The sequence below is a fragment of the Balaenoptera ricei genome, chromosome 17, assembly GCF_028023285.1.
Source record: "Balaenoptera ricei isolate mBalRic1 chromosome 17, mBalRic1.hap2, whole genome shotgun sequence".
NCBI classification, from domain to species: Eukaryota; Metazoa; Chordata; class Mammalia; order Artiodactyla; family Balaenopteridae; genus Balaenoptera; species Balaenoptera ricei.
In genome coordinates, this window is record NC_082655.1 from 73287200 (window position 1) to 73305035 (window position 17836).

General features: G+C 40.0%; 1 protein-coding gene and 1 long non-coding RNA gene across 4 annotated transcripts in view; one reads left to right on the forward strand and one right to left on the reverse strand.

The window, feature by feature from the left end:
- Positions 1–17602, forward strand: TTPA (alpha tocopherol transfer protein). 2 transcript variants are annotated; one of them, XM_059901933.1, is made up of 5 exons: positions 1–204; positions 6992–7145; positions 12475–12668; positions 14629–14739; positions 17206–17602. In XM_059901933.1, the coding sequence occupies exons 1-5, from the start codon at positions 1–3 to the stop codon at positions 17392–17394; spliced, it is 852 nt and encodes a 283-aa protein (XP_059757916.1). In that variant the 3' UTR covers positions 17395–17602. The 2 variants fall into 2 exon arrangements, with proteins under 2 accessions (XP_059757916.1, XP_059757917.1); XM_059901934.1 differs by lacking the exons at positions 6992–7145; positions 12475–12668; positions 14629–14739.
- The window catches only part of LOC132351858 (uncharacterized), an 18454-nt gene continuing 14043 nt past the window's right edge, over positions 13426–17836 (reverse strand). The window contains exons 3-4 of one of the 2 annotated variants that reach the window (XR_009498503.1): positions 15577–16074; positions 13426–13762 (exon numbers count right to left, since the gene is read on the reverse strand). This is a non-coding gene — a long non-coding RNA (uncharacterized LOC132351858). Of the gene's footprint in view, positions 13763–14422; positions 16075–17836 lie in introns of those variants that run through there. The other variant, XR_009498502.1, reaches the window with a different exon arrangement.

A 17836-nucleotide genomic window follows, 5' to 3' on the forward strand; every position in this document is an offset into this window, starting at 1 on the left:
ATGGCGGAGGCGCGGCCGGGGCCGGCGGCGGGGGCGCAGCTCAACGGGCTGCCCGACCACTCGCCGCTGCTGCAGCCCAGCCTGGCCGAGCTGCGGCGCCGGGCCGGGGAGGCGGGCGCTCGGCCGGCGCGGCGGCCGCTCAGCGACGCCTTCCTGCTGCGGTTCCTGCGCGCCCGGGACTTCGATCTGGACCTGGCCTGGCAGGTAAGGGGTTCTCCCCGCCGGGCCGCACCCGGGGGACGGGCCGGGGAGCCGCGGCTGGGCCCGGACCCTCGCCCGCGCCCGGCTCGCCGGCCGGACCTCGGCGGGGACGCGCCCCGAGCGCACCGCGCGGCGGGAGCGGGAGCTCTGAGGATTCCCGCGCTGGTCCTTCCAGTTTCTCTGGGTCGTGGAAACGGGGAAACCTCGAGAAAAGCTGGAGCCTTCTAGGGAGAGGGCCCGTTTGACCCCAAGCGCTGGAACTCTGCCCTGCACGCGTCTCCCGAACCTATAACGTTTGGGGGAAATGCCTCACTCTCCGCGGCAGAGCGGGTGAGATCAAAGAAAAGGACAGCTGAAAAGTGGGAAGCCTGGAGTTATTCCATCTTAGCAGGTAACTCGACGTTTGGTGGGGGAAATGAAATTGCCAGTAAAACTGAAGATCTAAAGCCAAATCCTAGCAAACGAGTATTATTAATAGTAATACTGAGGTGTCAAGACGGGAGAGCAGTGCAGAGTGTTTTGAGTGGGAGGATGGGGATGAGGCGCTTCTTTTGTGGCTCCAGGTGTGTTATCACAGCTGGTTGAGAGCAGGGTGGTGGGAAGACAGGAATCAGAAAGAGGGGTACGACCTTGAGTTCTGGCACTTTGGACTCAGCATCCTCACCTGTTAAATAACGGTGAAAGGGCCTCCCGCGATGACTGGTTTCCAGGACTGAACATTAACCAGTTTAACGGAACAGGACGTACCCAGCACAGAGCCTGGCACGTAGGAAGCGCTCAGCAGTTGAACTTGATCTTAGCCCTTTCTCCAAGTGGCTCGCTCAGTGTCACACGGCGAGCTGGGAGGCAGAGGAAAAGTATTATAGTGCAGAGTCCCAGCTGTCTCAGTATGAGAATTTTTGTTGTTGGTAACTAATTTTTAATGGAAAAAGTAAGAAGTACAGACGGTAAAAAAAAAAAAAAAAAAAAAAATCCATAAATAGTAAAGAATGCAAAGTAAGTTCCTAAAAGTAACTTTCTAAGGGAAAAAATTCCTCACCCCAGACCTTAGCTTGCCAGCCTCCTACCCAGTGGCAGTTACTGTTACCTGCCTCTTACCTTTCCAGGTGTGATCTACAGTCACACAAGCATGTGTATGTGTTTTACATTTTGCCTTTTTAACATAATTTATCATAGAGATGAATCTGTTTCAGCACGTGTCTTATTCTTTTGGGGGCTGTGTACTATTGCACTGTCTCCGTTTGTTATATTGAAGTGTATTCACCAGTCTCCGGTATGGGACACAGGAGCGGTCCTCAGACATTGGCAGTACTGCCGTGCATTCCTTCATCCAATGATTATTCTTTGAATTTCTACAATTTGCTTGGCAGTTCACAAAACACAGAAACCAAGACAAATAGGGTTTCTTCCACACCAACTGGGTGTTCTAGTATGTCTTTGTCATTGTATCAATACAAAAATAGGAAAATCGGGGCTTCCCTGGTGGCGCAGTGGTTGAGAATCTGCCTGCCAATGCAGGGGACACGGGTTCGAGCCCTGGTCTGGGAAGATCCCACATGCCGCGGAGCAACTAGGCCCGTGAGCCACAACTACTGAGCCTGTGCGTCTGGAACCTGTGCTCCGCAACAAGAGAGGCCGCGATAGTGAGAGGCCCCACGCACCACGATGAAGAGTGGCCCCCGCTTGCCACAACTAGAGAAAGCCCTCGCACAGAAATGAAGACCCAACACAGCCATAGATAAATAAATACATTAATTTTTTTTTAAAAAGTGTATGATTTACAGATTTCATTTTGGTTACTTTTTTAAAAAAAATTTTTTTAAATTTATTTTATTTTTGGCTGCGTTGGGTCTTCGTTGCTGCGCACAGGCTTTTCTCTGGTTGCGGTGAGCAGGCTTCTCATTGCGGTGGCTTCTCTTGTTGTGGAGCACGGGCTCTAGGCGCACGGGCTTCAGTAGTTGTGGCACACGGGCTCAGTAGTTGTGGCTCAACGGGCTCTAGAGCGCAGACTCAGTAGTTGTGGCGCATGGACTTAGTTGCTCCACGGCATGTGGGATCTTCCCAGACCAGGACTCGAACCCACGTCCCCCTGCAATTGCAAGCGGATTCTTAACCACTGTGCCACCAGGGAAGTCCCCAATTTGGTTACTTTTTTTAAGTGATGTGTACTATGTAAAAAATAGATAACTAATGAGAACCTACTGTATAGCACAAGGAACTCTACTGTTATCTGTGGTGACCTAAATGGGAAGGAAATCTAAAAAAGAATGGATATAGGTATATGTATAATTGATTCACTTTGCTGTACAGTAGAAACTAACACAACATTGTAAAGCAACTCTACTCCAATTTAAAAAAAGTAATGTCTAGGGCTTCCCTGGTGGCGCAGTGGTTGAGAATCTGCCTGCCAATGCAGGGGACACGGGTTCGAGCCCTGGTCTGGGAGGATCCCACATGCCGCGGAGCAGCTGGGCCCGTGAGCCACAATTACTGAGCCTGCGCATCTGGAGCCTGTGCTCCGCAACAAGAGAGGCCGCGACAGTGAGAGGCCCGCGCACCGCGATGAAGAGTGGCCCCCGCTTGCCACAACTAGAGAAAGCCCTCGCGCAGAAACGAAGACCCAACACAGCCAAAAATAAATAAATAAGTAAATATTAAAAAAAAAAAAAGTAATGTCTAAATAGAAGATGAAATAAAATTTACCTCCAGCCTCTGTGTTGTATATTTTTTTCCTGTATTATTTATTTTCCTGAATTGTTTTCATTGCATCATGTCCTGGAGGAGCTGGCTAGCAGGACTGTGTCCAAATCTACTGGATAGGAATCAAGTTTCTGTGAACTCTTTGCCCTATTTTTCTGCCAACTTGAAAGGAAAAAGGGAGAGTTAGAGTATGAAACTGTTTTTTCACTTTCCTCCACAGAGGCAGTTAATTCAATTTACACTCCTTTATTTAAAATATGAAAGCCCTATAGTTTTAGTGTATGAAGAAACCTTGATAAGTCCCTCAGTTTTAATGAAGTTTCTCATTCTAGTTTTTGTATTTGAAGTTATAACAAATTAGTGACTTGTGAATTCTAATAGCTTTGGGAGTGCCAGCTACTTTGGTAAGTAGTGTTTACGTGGATTATCTCATTATTTTCTCATTTTAGAAGAAACTGAGATGTAACGAGTAAGTAACTGTCCTAAATTGCAGTTATTAAGGGGTAGAGCAAGAATTTGAACTTGAGCTGAACTCAGGAGAGCCTGCATTCTCAAGTGAACTATACTTGCCCCATCTGTTTAAAACAACCAACTGTTAACCTCTGTCTGTTCTATATATTCTTGTGAATATATAGAATCTTATCTTTCACAAGTGAATATTCCTCCTTATATTTTTGCTCTACGTGATACGTTTTTTATTCTTTAATTATTTTTATAGTTTTCCCAAATACTTTAATGTTTTCAAAGTTCCACTGACGCTCCCTGCTAATTTCCCACTAAATGCAGCTTCTTTTGTAAAGTTCACCGTATCAAGTGTCAGACTCCACTCTGCTCCTGGTAGTTACTACCCTGAAACAAATGTGTCATTTCTTCCAGTTTAGTTTTCTTACCAATAAAATGGGGTAACAATAGTTACCTCTTAGAATGGTCGGGAGCAGGAATTGAAATGATGCCATTAACCCCTAGAAAAGTGGCACAAATATGGTTGTAATTTTGTTGGAAAGTACACGAAAAATGTAAGGAGAAACCTACTCTGTTACAAAGCAGAGTTAAAATAAGCTGTAACTTTTTATATTTATTTATTGCTAGTGGTGGTACAAAACAGGTGCCTTTCGGTAATGAATATTCACCCGCAGGCAATTTTTTTTTCTGCTGTGGACTTTATGTGGTTTGTTGGAGAATTGCTCAGTAGCAGTTTACATCATTTACATAATTTATTTATGTCAACCAGACTTTTGAATTTATTTATCAGTGGAAAAGTAATAATCAAAGATCCAGGTGTAGAGCCTTCAGTTTGCAAAAGGCAAGTGTCAAAAGTATGAGGGCAATTTGTGCATCTTTATGAAAGTCATTTTTTTCAAGCATGTGGATCCAGCTGGTTTAATGCTGTATTAATTTATTCTTTCATTCAACACATGTACCTATCTCCTAAGTGCCCAGCACTCTGCAGAGATCAATAAGCTGACGAACCTGCCTCTATTCCCTAAAAGATCCCTTTTTTAAAAAAAAATAAATTTATTTATTTTTGGCTGCATTGTGTCCTCGTTGCTGCGCGGGCTTTCTTTTAGTTGCGGCGAGCGGGGGCTACTCTTCGTTGCGGTGCACGGGCTTCTCATTGCGGTGGCTTCTCTTGTTGTGGAGCAACGGGCTATAGGCGTGCGGGCTTCGGTAGTTGCGGCACGCGGGCTCAGTGGTTGTGGCTCATGGGTGCTAGAGCGCAGGCTCAGTAGTTGTGGCGCACGGGCTTAGTTGCTCCGTGACATGTGGGATCTTCCCAGACCAGGGCTTGAACCCGTGTCCCCTGCATTGGTAGGTGGATTCTTAACCACTGTGCCACCAGGGAAGCCCCAAAACGATCCCTGTTAATGAAGCTATAACTTTTATTATTCCATGGGAAAACAAAATTGTTATTTCTGTATTGGAGCTCCTATGCTGCTTCTGGTGTTTTTCTTGAATTAGAATTAAAAGGACTAGTTTTCCATCCGAGGGAACTATGAAAAAAGTAATGAACACTAAAAATGCTAGTAACACTTATTCTGATGCCCCCTAAGACAGGAGAAGGAAGAGAAATTCATCTTATAGAATAGAATGAATATATCAGGATCTACAATGTGTCTTCTGTTTTTACTGCTTTTGGAATCTGCTATTTAGGTCACCAATAATTTCTTTGTTGGCAAATTTACTGACTGTTTTTCTTTCTAACCTCTCTGTTGCATTTAACTCTTAGTAACATTCTCTTTTTTTTTAACAGTTAGGGAAAGTTTCTTAAATGCAGAAATGACAGGGAGAAAGAAAGAGAAAGAGAGGGAAACAGTATCAGAGAGAAAGAAGCGAGGAGCAGAGCAACACAGATGCCTTTCCCTCCCTTCTGTACATTGTGGCACCAGTTCTCCTGTGGTCCAACCAGATTCTCTCTTCCTCCAGCCATTCCCAGCCGTTGACGTCCCCCAAGGCTTGGAATTTCACCCTTTACTTGGTTTTTTAAACTTGTTTTTGCAGTTTCTCCTCCAGAGCATTACTACTTCGTGATTACAGTTCTCATGGTCATTCCAGTGACCCTCAAATGCAAAATTTGTCCTTTCCTTTCATCTGAACTTTGTTTCCACGTTGCTAATAGATCTCTTTAAACTCAAAACAAATACACTGTCATTTTAGAAAAAACTGAGAATGCTGAAAATCATGGAAAGGTAAATTGAAATATAATAAATTTTAACTGTGTAATTTGATGTCAGTATTCTCCACAATACACTGGCAATGTTTGTATTATTTGTAAATGCAGAGTAACCATTATTGGTGATTTTTTTGGAAAAAAAAGAAAATGCGGTTCTTTCAAACCATATTTTGCTAAGACCTAATATCCAGGCAGACTGTTCCCCGGGCTCTCCGAGTGCATACCACCATTAACAAAGTCGATTTTTGTTGTTTTCTGTTAGTATGGTATAGAAATGTTCCTTTCTATCTTTTTCCTAGGAGAGAAAATAAAAACCAAAAACTTTTAGTTATCTTTAATATAAACCTGCACTAAAAACTTGAATGAGCAGTTAATCTAAATAACTTTCCCTATTAAGAAAACAGCAAGGCTGACCACCCCTCGTTATGCCCATGTATGCTTTACCCAGAACCCTGCAAGACACGTGTTGAGAAAACATGACTCAGAGGAGTTAAATACATACCAAGACCGAATGGATAGTAGGTGGTGGAGTCAAGATTTTCCTGAAGCAGCAGCAGCCTGGGAATCAAGCTCTTCACTACATAGCATGGCCTGTATGATCCAGTTGTCACCAACCGGTGAGGTCCAAAGAGAGCAGGGATTTTATTCTGCCCACTGCTATACCTCAAGTGCCTCACTAAGTGTGTGGAACATGGCAGATGCTCAAAAACATTTGTAGAGTTAATTCATCTGATTGATTTCTTTTCTTCCTTATTCACGAAGACTAAAGGTGGATGTTTCAACCTTCTATTGCTAAGTAACAAACCAACCCCGAATTTAGCAGCTTAAACCACGGCTGTTTATTGTAATGCGCAGGGCTCAACGGGGATGGTTCGTCTCTGCTCCACGTTGCATGAGATGGGACCATGGCTGAGGTCAGACTATCTGAGATGGCCTCTCGTTGTCCAGGGCCTCTCTCTGCAGAGATTCATTATTTAATAATCCTACGTGGTGTCTGGATCCCAAAAAGCAAAAAGAGAAGGTCTCAGGCTTCTTAACCAAGCACGGCGTTACTTCCGTCAAAGCGAGACACGAGGCCAGCTCAGCTTCAAGAGGAAGGAATCAAATGGACTGCGCCTCCTGGTGGAAGGAATGACGTGTACACCAGGAGGGGAGGCGTTGTTGACAGCTATCTCGGGGAGACTCTTTACCACCAGAGACAAATAAAAATTCCTCAACTTTGAATTTGTGACTGACTTCTATCACCTGAGATCCTGCATGAAGTGTGCTTTTAGTTTTTACAGCTAAAAAGATAGCCCAGGTTAGAATCCTGACATAATAGATGGCAAGGGCCCTACATAATGCCAAGACTTTCCTATCGCTCTTACAAAATGCTTACCACGTATGCTATCTGGAGATAATTTTTATTTTATTTTCCAGTTACTAAAAAACTACTATAAGTGGAGAGAAGAATGTCCAGAAGTAAGTGCAGATCTCCATCCTAGAAGCATTCTTGGCCTTCTGAAGGCCGGCTACGTCGGCGTCCTGAGAGCCCGAGACCCCACTGGCAGCAAAGTTCTGATTTACAGAATTGGTGGGTCACACACAGCACTCCCTCTTTTTTATTTTTCTTGACTGCCATATCGGAAGATTCCATGAGTTAATATTTAAGAATTTGGCTTTTTAGGTTTTAACTTGGGTTTCATTTAGTCTTTTTTAAAAATTTTTTTTAATTTTTATTTTTTAATATTTTCTTGGCTGCACTGTGTGGCATGGGGAATCTTAGTTCCCCAACCAGGGATCGAACCCGCATCCCTTGCGTTGGAAACCCGGAGCCTTAACCACTGGACCGCCAGGGACGTCCCTCATTTAGTCTTTAATGTCCCCCAAATATAATAAAACTGGCCGTTGTGAGAAAATTATCCAAAACCAATGAAAATCCTACTTCCATTCTTCCACACAGTTAACTATATAAAATAAGAGGAAAAGAAAACAGAGAAGAGAAATAGGTGGAAAAGGTAAAAAAGATCAAGGTAAAGTGTTTCAAAAATTCAAATGAGAATTCTGAACTATAATAATACAAGCTCCACGAGAGCATAGATTTTGTCTGTTCTGTTCGCTGATGTTTCCCAAGCACCGAAACCAGGGCATGGCACATGGTAGGTATTTATGAGATATTTTTGGCGTGAGTGACAGAGTGAACGGCGGTTGGGTCCTGCCCCAGGCTGAGGAGCGAGGGGCTCATTCTCCAGGTGGAGGAAGGGGAGGAAGGGGCCGTGGGAAGCAGCACCCGGGCAAGTGTTAAAGAACCCCTGTTGCACGTTCCCTCTTTCTTTTCACTGCTTCCTCTTTTCACCCCTAGGTCTTCCTAGTGTTTCCTGGAGGCTGGAAACCTGTAACTTCTGCCCCTCCCTTCAACCTGTGTGTGATTAAAAATGGCACGAAACGGAGGGTTCACACTGTCCCCAGCATCCTTTCCTGGCCCGGTTGGAATGACAAAGATAACCAACATTTCATGAGCAGAATCTTATGAATTATCCTCTTACAGAAACTTTCACATCTGTAAATATTCTAGGGAACTTAAAGATATTTATAGATTTGCCTTTCCTGCCCGCTTATAGATAAGATACCTGCCTATAACTCAGCACTTGGTTGTTTTGCAAGAAGATCCTGCATTTAGTTCTTGAAAAGGTAGCAGAAGACTAGGTAGAATGATTCTGTTTTTTTCTCCAGCTTCTGTGTCAAATACAACGGGGTTAATCGTGAAGTCGTTGTCTGTAAACCCGACATTACAAGGGCTCTTCTGTCCTGTCCTTGCCTCACCGGTGTTATAGGAAGTTGCATGAGGTTCCCTGAGTTCCTGAGGGATAGAGTTGCCAGATGTAGCGAAGTATCTGTGTTTTATGTAGCAAGTGAAACTGTTTTATAAAAACTACAGAGTGTCCAGTTACATTTGAATTTCAGGTAAACAATGAATAATTTTTTTTAGTATGCATGGGGCATACTTAGACTAAAAAAATATATCCAGTTTATCTGCAATTCAGCTTTAATTGGGCTTCTTATATTTTATCTGGCAACCCTACTCAGGGGTCCCAGGAGCACGAGACTGAAACCTACAGATGATTCCTTCTGCGAGTATCCTGGCTCTGCAGGCCTGGCTGGAGGTTTTTTGGGGTTTGCTCATAAACGAATTAGGGCATGTTAAGAAGTAAAAATGAGACCTTAATAGTGAAAAAGCAAATGTGCTACTTTGATCAGAAACACCTTAAATAATAGAAGTCAACAGTCTTCTATTGTTTAGCGAGGGCCTCTTTTTCTTTTTTTTTTTTTTTAACATCTTTATTGGAGTATAATTGCTTTACAATGGTGTGTTAGTTTCTGCTTTATAACAAAGTGAATCAGCTATACCTATGCATATATCCCCATATCTCCTCCCTCTTGCGTCTCCCTCCCACCCTCCCTATCCCACCCCTCTAGGTGGTAACAAAGCACCGAGCTGATCTCCCTGTAGCGAGGGCCTCTTGCAGTTATTAATTTATAAGTGTACTGTTTAACTCAAAGAGATTTTAAAATCAAGAAAACATATCAGTTCAGTGACGGTCAGACAGGAGAGTATGCAGCAAATCTTCTGAGTGTTATGTAGAATAACATGTTACTCCAGGGCGAAAGGAGAAACTCAGAAGAGTTTTATGAGTGAAATGAAAGAATAGGATAAATTTATATTTATAAATTTTCTAAATTTAATTGAATTAATGGGAAGAACTAAAAAAAGGAAATCTGTGGCAGAGCTTTTTGGGTAGAACGTTAGCGTCACTCCTTCCCTGGTACCATCTCTGGGCAGTGTAAGCACTGAGAAAATGCACAGAACCTTTTCCTCCAGTCCAGCAGGACAAGCCAAGGTGAAACTTAGTTTTTGCCATTATTGGCCTATAAGCCAAAGGGTATAATTTTATGCCTTTTGAGACTCACTACTGTACTACAGCAGCAAAAGTAAAATTTAGCAGCAAGCATTAAGTTTTGACTGGTTTGGTTCTTAGGAACACAGGTTCTAGGGCATGCTGCCTGGGTCGGAATCCCAGCTCTGCTACGTCTAGCTATATGGAAAGCTGTGCAGCTGTAATTCCATCTTCTCATCTCTCAAATGGGCATAGCAGAAACTTTCCTCGTAGGGTTGCTGTGAGCATTAAATCTTGCAATACAGTATACATAAAATATAATTAGAAAATCACCTGGTATGTACTAAGCACTCAATAAATGTTAGATAGTTGCTGGAGAAGGAATTAAAAATGTACGGCAATTTTTTCTTTTGCCTTAAGGGAGCTTAGAGTCTAGACCAGCAATGTTCAATAGAACTTTCTATGATGGTGAAATTGTTCTCAGTAGCTACTAGCCACATGTAGCTGTCGAGCACTTGAAATGTGGCTATCGCAACTAAGAAGCTGAATTTTTATTTTATTTACTGTTAATTAATTTAAATGTTAATTAATTTAAATATACATAGCCACATATGGCTAATGGCTACTATTTGGACAGCACAGGTCTAGACAACTATGTTGGTGGGCTCAGAAATTTAGGTCAGTCACTATTTTCTGAACTGCAGACTTTCAGTCATTCTGTTCATATTTTGCACCATTATAGCTTTCAGCCAGTGTCTGAAGTGGTACAGTATACGTGAACTGGTTTATCCATGGATTGATTATTCAAATTCTTACCAGGAATCTGAGGTTTTTAAAAATAAAGGGCAATTCCATTGTACCTTTCTAGGAATACTTCTAATTATCCCTTCTCTTTCTTCATCCCTAGATTTTTCCTTGCTATTACACACTGTCCATTAACATTTAAATCTGTTAGGATCAGCCATCCAAAAGCTCCTTAATCCCGTAAGTCCCTCCAGCCTCCACCCTAGCCGGATCCCCACACCTCTTATTCTCAGGCACATTTTTAGAGTTAGTGATGTTCACCATCCACATTTTCTCCCAGGTCCTCTCAACGCCCCCTGGTCTGGTTTCACTGCCACCTCTCTGGTGAAATGACCTTAGCAAATCATCGGTGACCTTTTCACCAAATCTAATGGATGTGTTTAGTGCTATTTCACTTGACCTCTTTACACAGCAAACCTTTTCCTCTTTTTTGAGATATCTGCCTCCCTTCTCTGATGCCATATTCTCCTGGTGTTTTCCTCCAACTTAACTGACTGTTTCTTCTTAGTCTCCTTTGCTGGCAGTACGTATTCTACTGTAAATTCTGAAACTCCTTAGGACACCGGCCTCAGCCTCCTCTTCTTAAGCTACTTATCTCTCTACCATAACAGAGAAACATAAGTCCATGGTACTCCCGGCTATAGACCTAAAAGCACCGAAACTCTGAGATTTGTATCTTCACCCCCATTATCTCTTTGTTCCCAAAGCTCCATACGACCAGTTCCCTATCTCAGCTGTATCCAACTGGAAATCTCACAGTCACCATTCTAACATGTTCAAAACTGCCTGTGATCCTTCCTTGCTAAACACTTTTCTTCCAGTGTTTCCTAACTCGACAAATGGTACCACCATTCTACCCAGTTGTTCAAGCCAGAAACTTTGGTATTTTTAGAATTTTACCATTCCTTAGTCATGAATCTTTTTTTTTTTTTTTTTAACCCTTCATCTTGTTAGGTATTGCATGAACCTTGTAATCTGAAGATTTGCATCTTTTTCCAGCTTTGGAAAAATTTTCTCTGCTGTTACTATTCCTTTCTTCTCTGTTCCCTATTCTCTGTATTATTGCCTTCCAGAACTCTAATTAGTTGGATTTTGAAACTTCTGGATCTAGCTGCACGTCTGTTAACTTTTTATTCATCCATATTGACTCCTGGGTCTTCTGTGTTGAGACTGAGAGACTTCCTCAGCTTGATGTTCCAAACCATTATTCACTCGTTGGCTGTGTCTTTTCTGACATTCGTCCCATCAACTGAGATTTGCTTGAATTGTCATCTTTTTTATTTCCAACATCTCAACTGATTCTTTTTCATAATAGCCTGTTCTTATGACAATAGCCTGTGGTATCTTTTTTTCCTCACTGAAACAGTTTTGTTTCTTTTAATGTTTCTTGCTTTATTAGCTGTTTCCTTCAGTTTTAGTGCCTTCGTCTATTGAGTTTGGATCCTCTCTTCTTTGTGTGTCTGTGTCTTTAAAACTATTAAAAGTCTTAGTGGTTGCATATCTTTTTTAAAGATCACCTGCTTGCCTATCCATTACTGTCAGTTTTGCATGACGTGGCCTGCCCCAGGACTGGTGGGGGAGGGGAGAGGACAAGAACTCAGTAGCTCCTCTTCTTAGCACAGGTATTCCTTGTTTTTCCTGGGTGTGGGGAGCCGGCTACCCGAGTGTTTCCCTGACTCGGCTTTCCAAGCCCACACTACTGTTCTAGCCTATATGCACGTGCCTCTTCTACACGCTGCTCGTCACGGAGGGTGTCAGAGAGACCCACCTGCCTGTGTGCTCCTCACACATTTCCCTTAGCAGCAACCTCTGTGGTCACGATGGGGCCCTAGTTACTCTTCATAATCCAGAGCCTTGCTTTTCTCATTTTCATACCTTTGAGCCTGGAGCATACCCAGAGGCATTCCCACCTTCAGCCACAGCTCCATCCTGCATATTTTGGCCTGTAGTTTCATCTGGCCATCAAATCCAGGCTGCATTTCTTCTCTTATTTTCTCTGTGCTCTTAAGAATCTGTTCTTTGCTAGGGATTGGAGGGAGGGAGGGAGGGAGAAACAGGCACGTGTTCTTGGACCACCAATTTGATCTGTTACTCACTTCATGATCTTTGTACGTGTTTTATTTCTATTGATCCTTTAAGTCTAAAAAGAATTCATTTCCTTTTGTAAATCTTTCTGATTCTTTACACAGTGCTGAGATATGATTTTTTATATATTTTTTTTAGCACACTGGGACCCAAAAGTTTTCACAGCTTATGATGTGTTTCGTGTAAGTCTAATCACATCCGAGCTTATTGTACAGGAGGTAGAAACACAACGGAATGGAATCAAGGCTATCTTTGATTTGGAAGGCTGGCAGTTTTCTCATGCTTTTCAAATTACTCGATCTGTAGCCAAGAAGATTGCTGCTGCTCTTACAGTAAGTGTATATTTTAACTGTTCGGGATAATACTTTCAAATAATAGATACAAATTTAGTTGTATGTTAAAGAGAAGGGATAGTACATTTATTAGAAAATTAAATAAAATTTTAGAAATGATACATAGAATTCAATAATGGTAAGAGGAAGTAAAGTGTTATTAATTCAAAAAGAAAGAATGTTGCAACAAACTGTGAAAATATGTTCAAAATTTCTAACCACAGAATTCATATATTTAAACAATAATGTGGTGATTTTATCTTTCAGTCACTAAAATTTTCTTCCTAAATTAAAAATTGACTCAAAATATAATATTTATAGCAATCATACAACAAAATGTCACTTAGGTTTTGGTTGATATAGATAGATACAGTTCTTTCTGGGAAAAAAAAAAAAAGTTTTAAAAATGGCCATCATCTTTGACCCAGTCATCCTACTTTTGGAAACCTAGCCAAGGAATAATCTTAAATATATCAAAGACTTTGTGTATAATAATAATAGCTTACTATGTGCCAGGTACTTTGCTAAGTGTTTCAAGTGCATTACCACTTAATGGCTACACCAAAGCTTATGACATATGACTATTAATTTTTCCATTTTACAAATTATTTTACTATGTCAGAGAGGTGACATAGCAATGCCCAAGCATACACATTTTGTCAGCAGTGAAACAAGGATTCCAATCCAGGACATCTGAACATGAAAGCTGTACTTAGAGCCACCATTGCTTCTATACATAAAGATAGTTACTATGGCATCAATTTTTTAAAAATAAATTTATTTATTTTTGGCTGTGTTGGGTCTTCATTGCTGCACGTGGGCTTTCTCTAGTTGCAGCGAGCGGGGGCTACTCTTCGTTGCAGTGCGTGGGCTTCTCATTGCGGTGGCTTCTCTTGTTGCAGAGCACGGGCTCGAGGCGCACGGGCTCAGTAGTTGTGGCTCTCGGGCTCTAGAGCGCAGGCTCAGTAGTTGTGGCGCACGGGCTTAGTTGCTCCGCGGCATGTGGGATCTTCCCGGACCAGGGATCGAACCCATGTCCCCTGCATTGGCATTGGCAGGTGGATTCTCAGCCATTGCACCACCAGGGAAGCCCCCTATAGCATCAATTTTTATAGAAGAAAATTAGAAACAGCTTATTTGTCCAGAAATAGGAAAAGGGTTACTTAAATAATGGTACATCCATTTGATGGATTATAGCATCCGTATTAAAGCTCACAATGTTTACAAAAATTGTATTATGTCAGTGAAACAGGGTGCAAAATATTTAGAGAGCATATTAGCCATTATGTTTAAAATAAAATTATTCATAGAAAGAACCTGAAAGGAAAAGTCACAATTGATAACACATCTCTAAAAGCTATGTGCAGAAAAAAAAAAGAGTTTTGCATGAAAGAAACTTGGCAGGAAAAATCTCTATATTAACAACACATCTTTGGGTAGGGAAACTACTGGTGAGGTTTTTCTTTGAATCCTTAACATTTTAAACCTTAGAAAAAAGCCGATATTACTTTGATGTGAAAGACTTATACCCGTGTCAAAAGTTTAAAAGTGTGTGTTTATTGTACTATTCTTTCAACTTTTATGAAAGTTTGATTTTTCTTCCTCAAAATAAAAATTTGAAGGGAAAGGTTAACTATCCAAATGACTCATTGATTTTTCAAAAGCACATTTATATGTGATTGGGGAAGATATTTTCTGTGTCCTGCTTATGAAAGATGCAGGTATTTCTTAAAATACTTTGCTTAAACTACAAGGTGAAACCTTTTTAGAGACCTTTTCTTAATCTAGGGACAGTGAACTATAAAGCAGGCTATTGTGTTGATGGAATAATTTTGAAAGTAAAATCACACTTTAGGCATTGCTGTAAGTTTAGCAAGTGTTCAAAGAAGGGGCTTGTCGATAGGAATTACATATTGATCTATGCTTTGTTATTAACAAGACATTTTCTTTATTTTCAAAGGATTCCTTTCCATTAAAAGTTCGTGGTATCCATTTGATAAATGAGCCAATAATTTTCCATGCTGTTTTTTCCATGATTAAACCATTTCTGACCGAAAAAATTAAGGAACGGGTAAGTAAAACATATTCAAGTCACTATTCTTCTGTACCAAATGTTCCACTCCTTTGTTATTTAAAAATTGCTCTCTTATTTCCGCCCCTCCCCCCAACACACACAGCATTGTCCCAGTGTTTTGAATATTTATCTAACAACCCAACTACTTTTATAAAATTTGTTTTTAGTTTTGAAAAATCAAGTTAGTGAGGCTGTGGAAAAACTGGACCTCTAACACATGGCTGGTGAAACTGCAAAATGATATATTCCCTATAGGGGGCAGTGTGGTCATAGTTATCAAAATTACAGCCTTCACATTTCTGGGATTTTTATCCTACAGATACACATGCTCATAAACAAAATTACATACACAAGAGGATTCATTGTAGCAAAGTATTGGAAACCACCCAGTTTTCATCATGAGGGAACTGGTTAAATAAACTGTGATGCATCTACACAATGGAACACAGTAAGATTTGCAGGATGTATTGTGAAGGGAAATAAGAACATGCAGAATAGTGTTTATACTATCTTTTGTATAAAAAGGAAAGAAATCAGAGTCTACAGTTATATTGGCATAAAAGTTATTTTTAAAGGATACGCAAGGAAACAACGAAAGTGGTTACCTACATGGAACAAAAGAGAGGTATGGATGGGGTGGCTGAGGATAGGGTTGGGAGCAAGACATCTCACTGTGTATCTTTTATCTTGTTTTGATTTCTAGCCATGTGAATGTATTATCTATGTAAATAATAAATATGCTTAAATTAGACATGTGTAACTGAAAACCATAGTACCCAAGGTATGTGACTTAATGTCATGTTAGTTAAAGCAAATAGATTTGATGTTTTTTACCTATCTTGCGGAGTCTTATCTCAGGTGAATATCTAATATTACTTGGGATTTTTCAAGTGTTGACCATAGAGTGTGAGTTCCCAAACTGGCAACCACTCTTCTGCATGAATCTGTAAAGGATAATTTTTAGAGCATTTATTTAGACAAACGTTGGCAACATCTAATGCATGAACACAAACAGGTTTTAAAGGCTTTGACAATTTAAATCTCAAAAACTATTTAAATAGAAATACTGGTAATGTGAGTGATAATAGCATATTTGGAATGCTACAAAGTATATTCTTTCATACTAAGAAAATGTAACATCTTGCATCTGGTCAGAAAATGACGACCCTAGAGCTTCCTTTGAGGTTTTCCAGTAGGTATTTCTGTCTGTCTTCAAGAAGAACCGCCCCTACGGAAGATTCTTTTATTTTTATAAAAGCCGGGTTTTTTTGTTTATTGTTTTTTTCCTCTCTTCAGTAAGCTTGACAATAGCTGGCCATCTTCTGTTGAATGCTGAAAGACATAAAAATAAGTATTTCTATTTTGGGTTATATTCTGGACCAAAAAAACAAATACAACAATAAACTGAACCTAATAAACAGGAGAACATGAGCAAGAAGAGAAGAAAAATTTTAAATTGAGAAGCTAAGTGAAGCATTTCAATGAAAGTTAATTGACATGAAACAGACTTGCCAAAATGGGGAGGGCAGGGAGGACCAAATCTAGCCACTTTCTCCCTTTAAACATTTTGGCAGTACTCTATGAATGATTTTATTTCTCCCTTCCTGAAGAGATAGTTGAATTTCTTTTCAATTAGCTAGTAATATTTTAAACATTTCAGAAAAAAATCAAGGATTGGGACTGCAAGGTTCCTGAGTGCAAAAAACTTGTTTCATTCATCTTTCAGTCTTTGTATCCTAAGCACATAGTAGGTGCTAATTAAATGATTGTTGAATGTACAAATGAACCCTAGCAGACGAATAAAGGTATTTATGTATTTACTTTTAACAAGATGTGCTTTTAATCAAAGGTTCCAAGTCTTTATCTTAACTTCAGGACATTATATGATCAATTTTTATAGTTTAAAATGTTCAAAAATGTAAAGTTCTCAACCATCATAATTTCTTTTAATTTTTTATTAGCCAAGACTGTCAACTGTACCACATAAATTATTCCCTGCATACCTGATTGTGTGCTCAGATATATGCTTTTATTTAATATGAACTAATGAAAGGAAGAACATTTTTATCATCTACAGAACCATCCCAGGATATTCGATCTTTTGCTAAGAATCACCTGTAGATTAGGGAATAGAATGTATAAAATGATTTTATTTAGAGTTTTAAAAATCTACTTTTGAAAGAAAAAAGAATAGCTTTTTGTAAATATTGAATAGTTATAAGGATGCAAATATAAGAAAACAGTAAGATGATCAGATTCATAAGCAGCACAATCTAAACATAAGTAAAATTATTAGCTTCATAAGCAGAAGAATAAAGGATGTATCAATAGTATCTATACATGCGCTCCTATCTTAGAAGTGATGAGAGCACCTTATCTTACAGTGTTGATTTTCCATTGGAAATGCATCTGATATACTGAGAGGCAGAGGGCATACCTTCTAAAACATTTTGGCTGTTTCAGATTCATATGCATGGGGACAATTACAAACAAAGTTTACTTCAGCGTTTCCCAGACATTCTTCCAGTGGAATACGGTGGTGAAGAATACTCCATGGAGGACATTTGTCAGGAGTGGACAAATTTTATAATGAAGTCTGAAAATTATCTCAGCAGCATTTCACAGACCGTTAAAGGAGAAGAAGTTATTTAATGTGAAAGACTTCCGAATTAAAAATACATGAGTAAGATCCTACCTGGTTATATGAATGAAAGAAAAAGAATCATTAAACTAATGGTTTACCGATTGATTTTTTTAAATGTAAAAATCTTCTAACTTGAGCAACATGGGTATTTGGGAAATTTCTTTACTTTTTAAATATCTTTTCTTTACCTTTAAAGTAATTAAATATTAGTATACCGTAAAAGCATAGAAGAGGTTCCTGATTTTTGCACTTGGAAGAAAGTTATCTCTAAAGTACCTTTTCATGTGCACTTTGGTGTGATTCTCAAAAGTTTTATTTTAAACAACTTTTCTGGTCACACTGGTTTGATTATAAATGAATAAATAGTCCACTGAAAAGAAATATTAGCACAAATCAACCGATTATAAAAATCTATTCACACTCATTTTGGGTGCGTGTCAGATAGACTAT

Coding starts and splice junctions, on each gene's coding strand:
- TTPA (XM_059901933.1), top strand. CDS start 1: ATGGCGGAGGCGCGGCCGGGGCCGGCGGCGGGGGCGCAGCTCAACGGG. Junction 12,669..14,628: donor AGATTGCTGCTGCTCTTACA/GTAAGTGTATAT, acceptor TTATTTTCAAAG/GATTCCTTTCCATTAAAAGT. Junction 14,740..17,205: donor CCGAAAAAATTAAGGAACGG/GTAAGTAAAACA, acceptor TGGCTGTTTCAG/ATTCATATGCATGGGGACAA.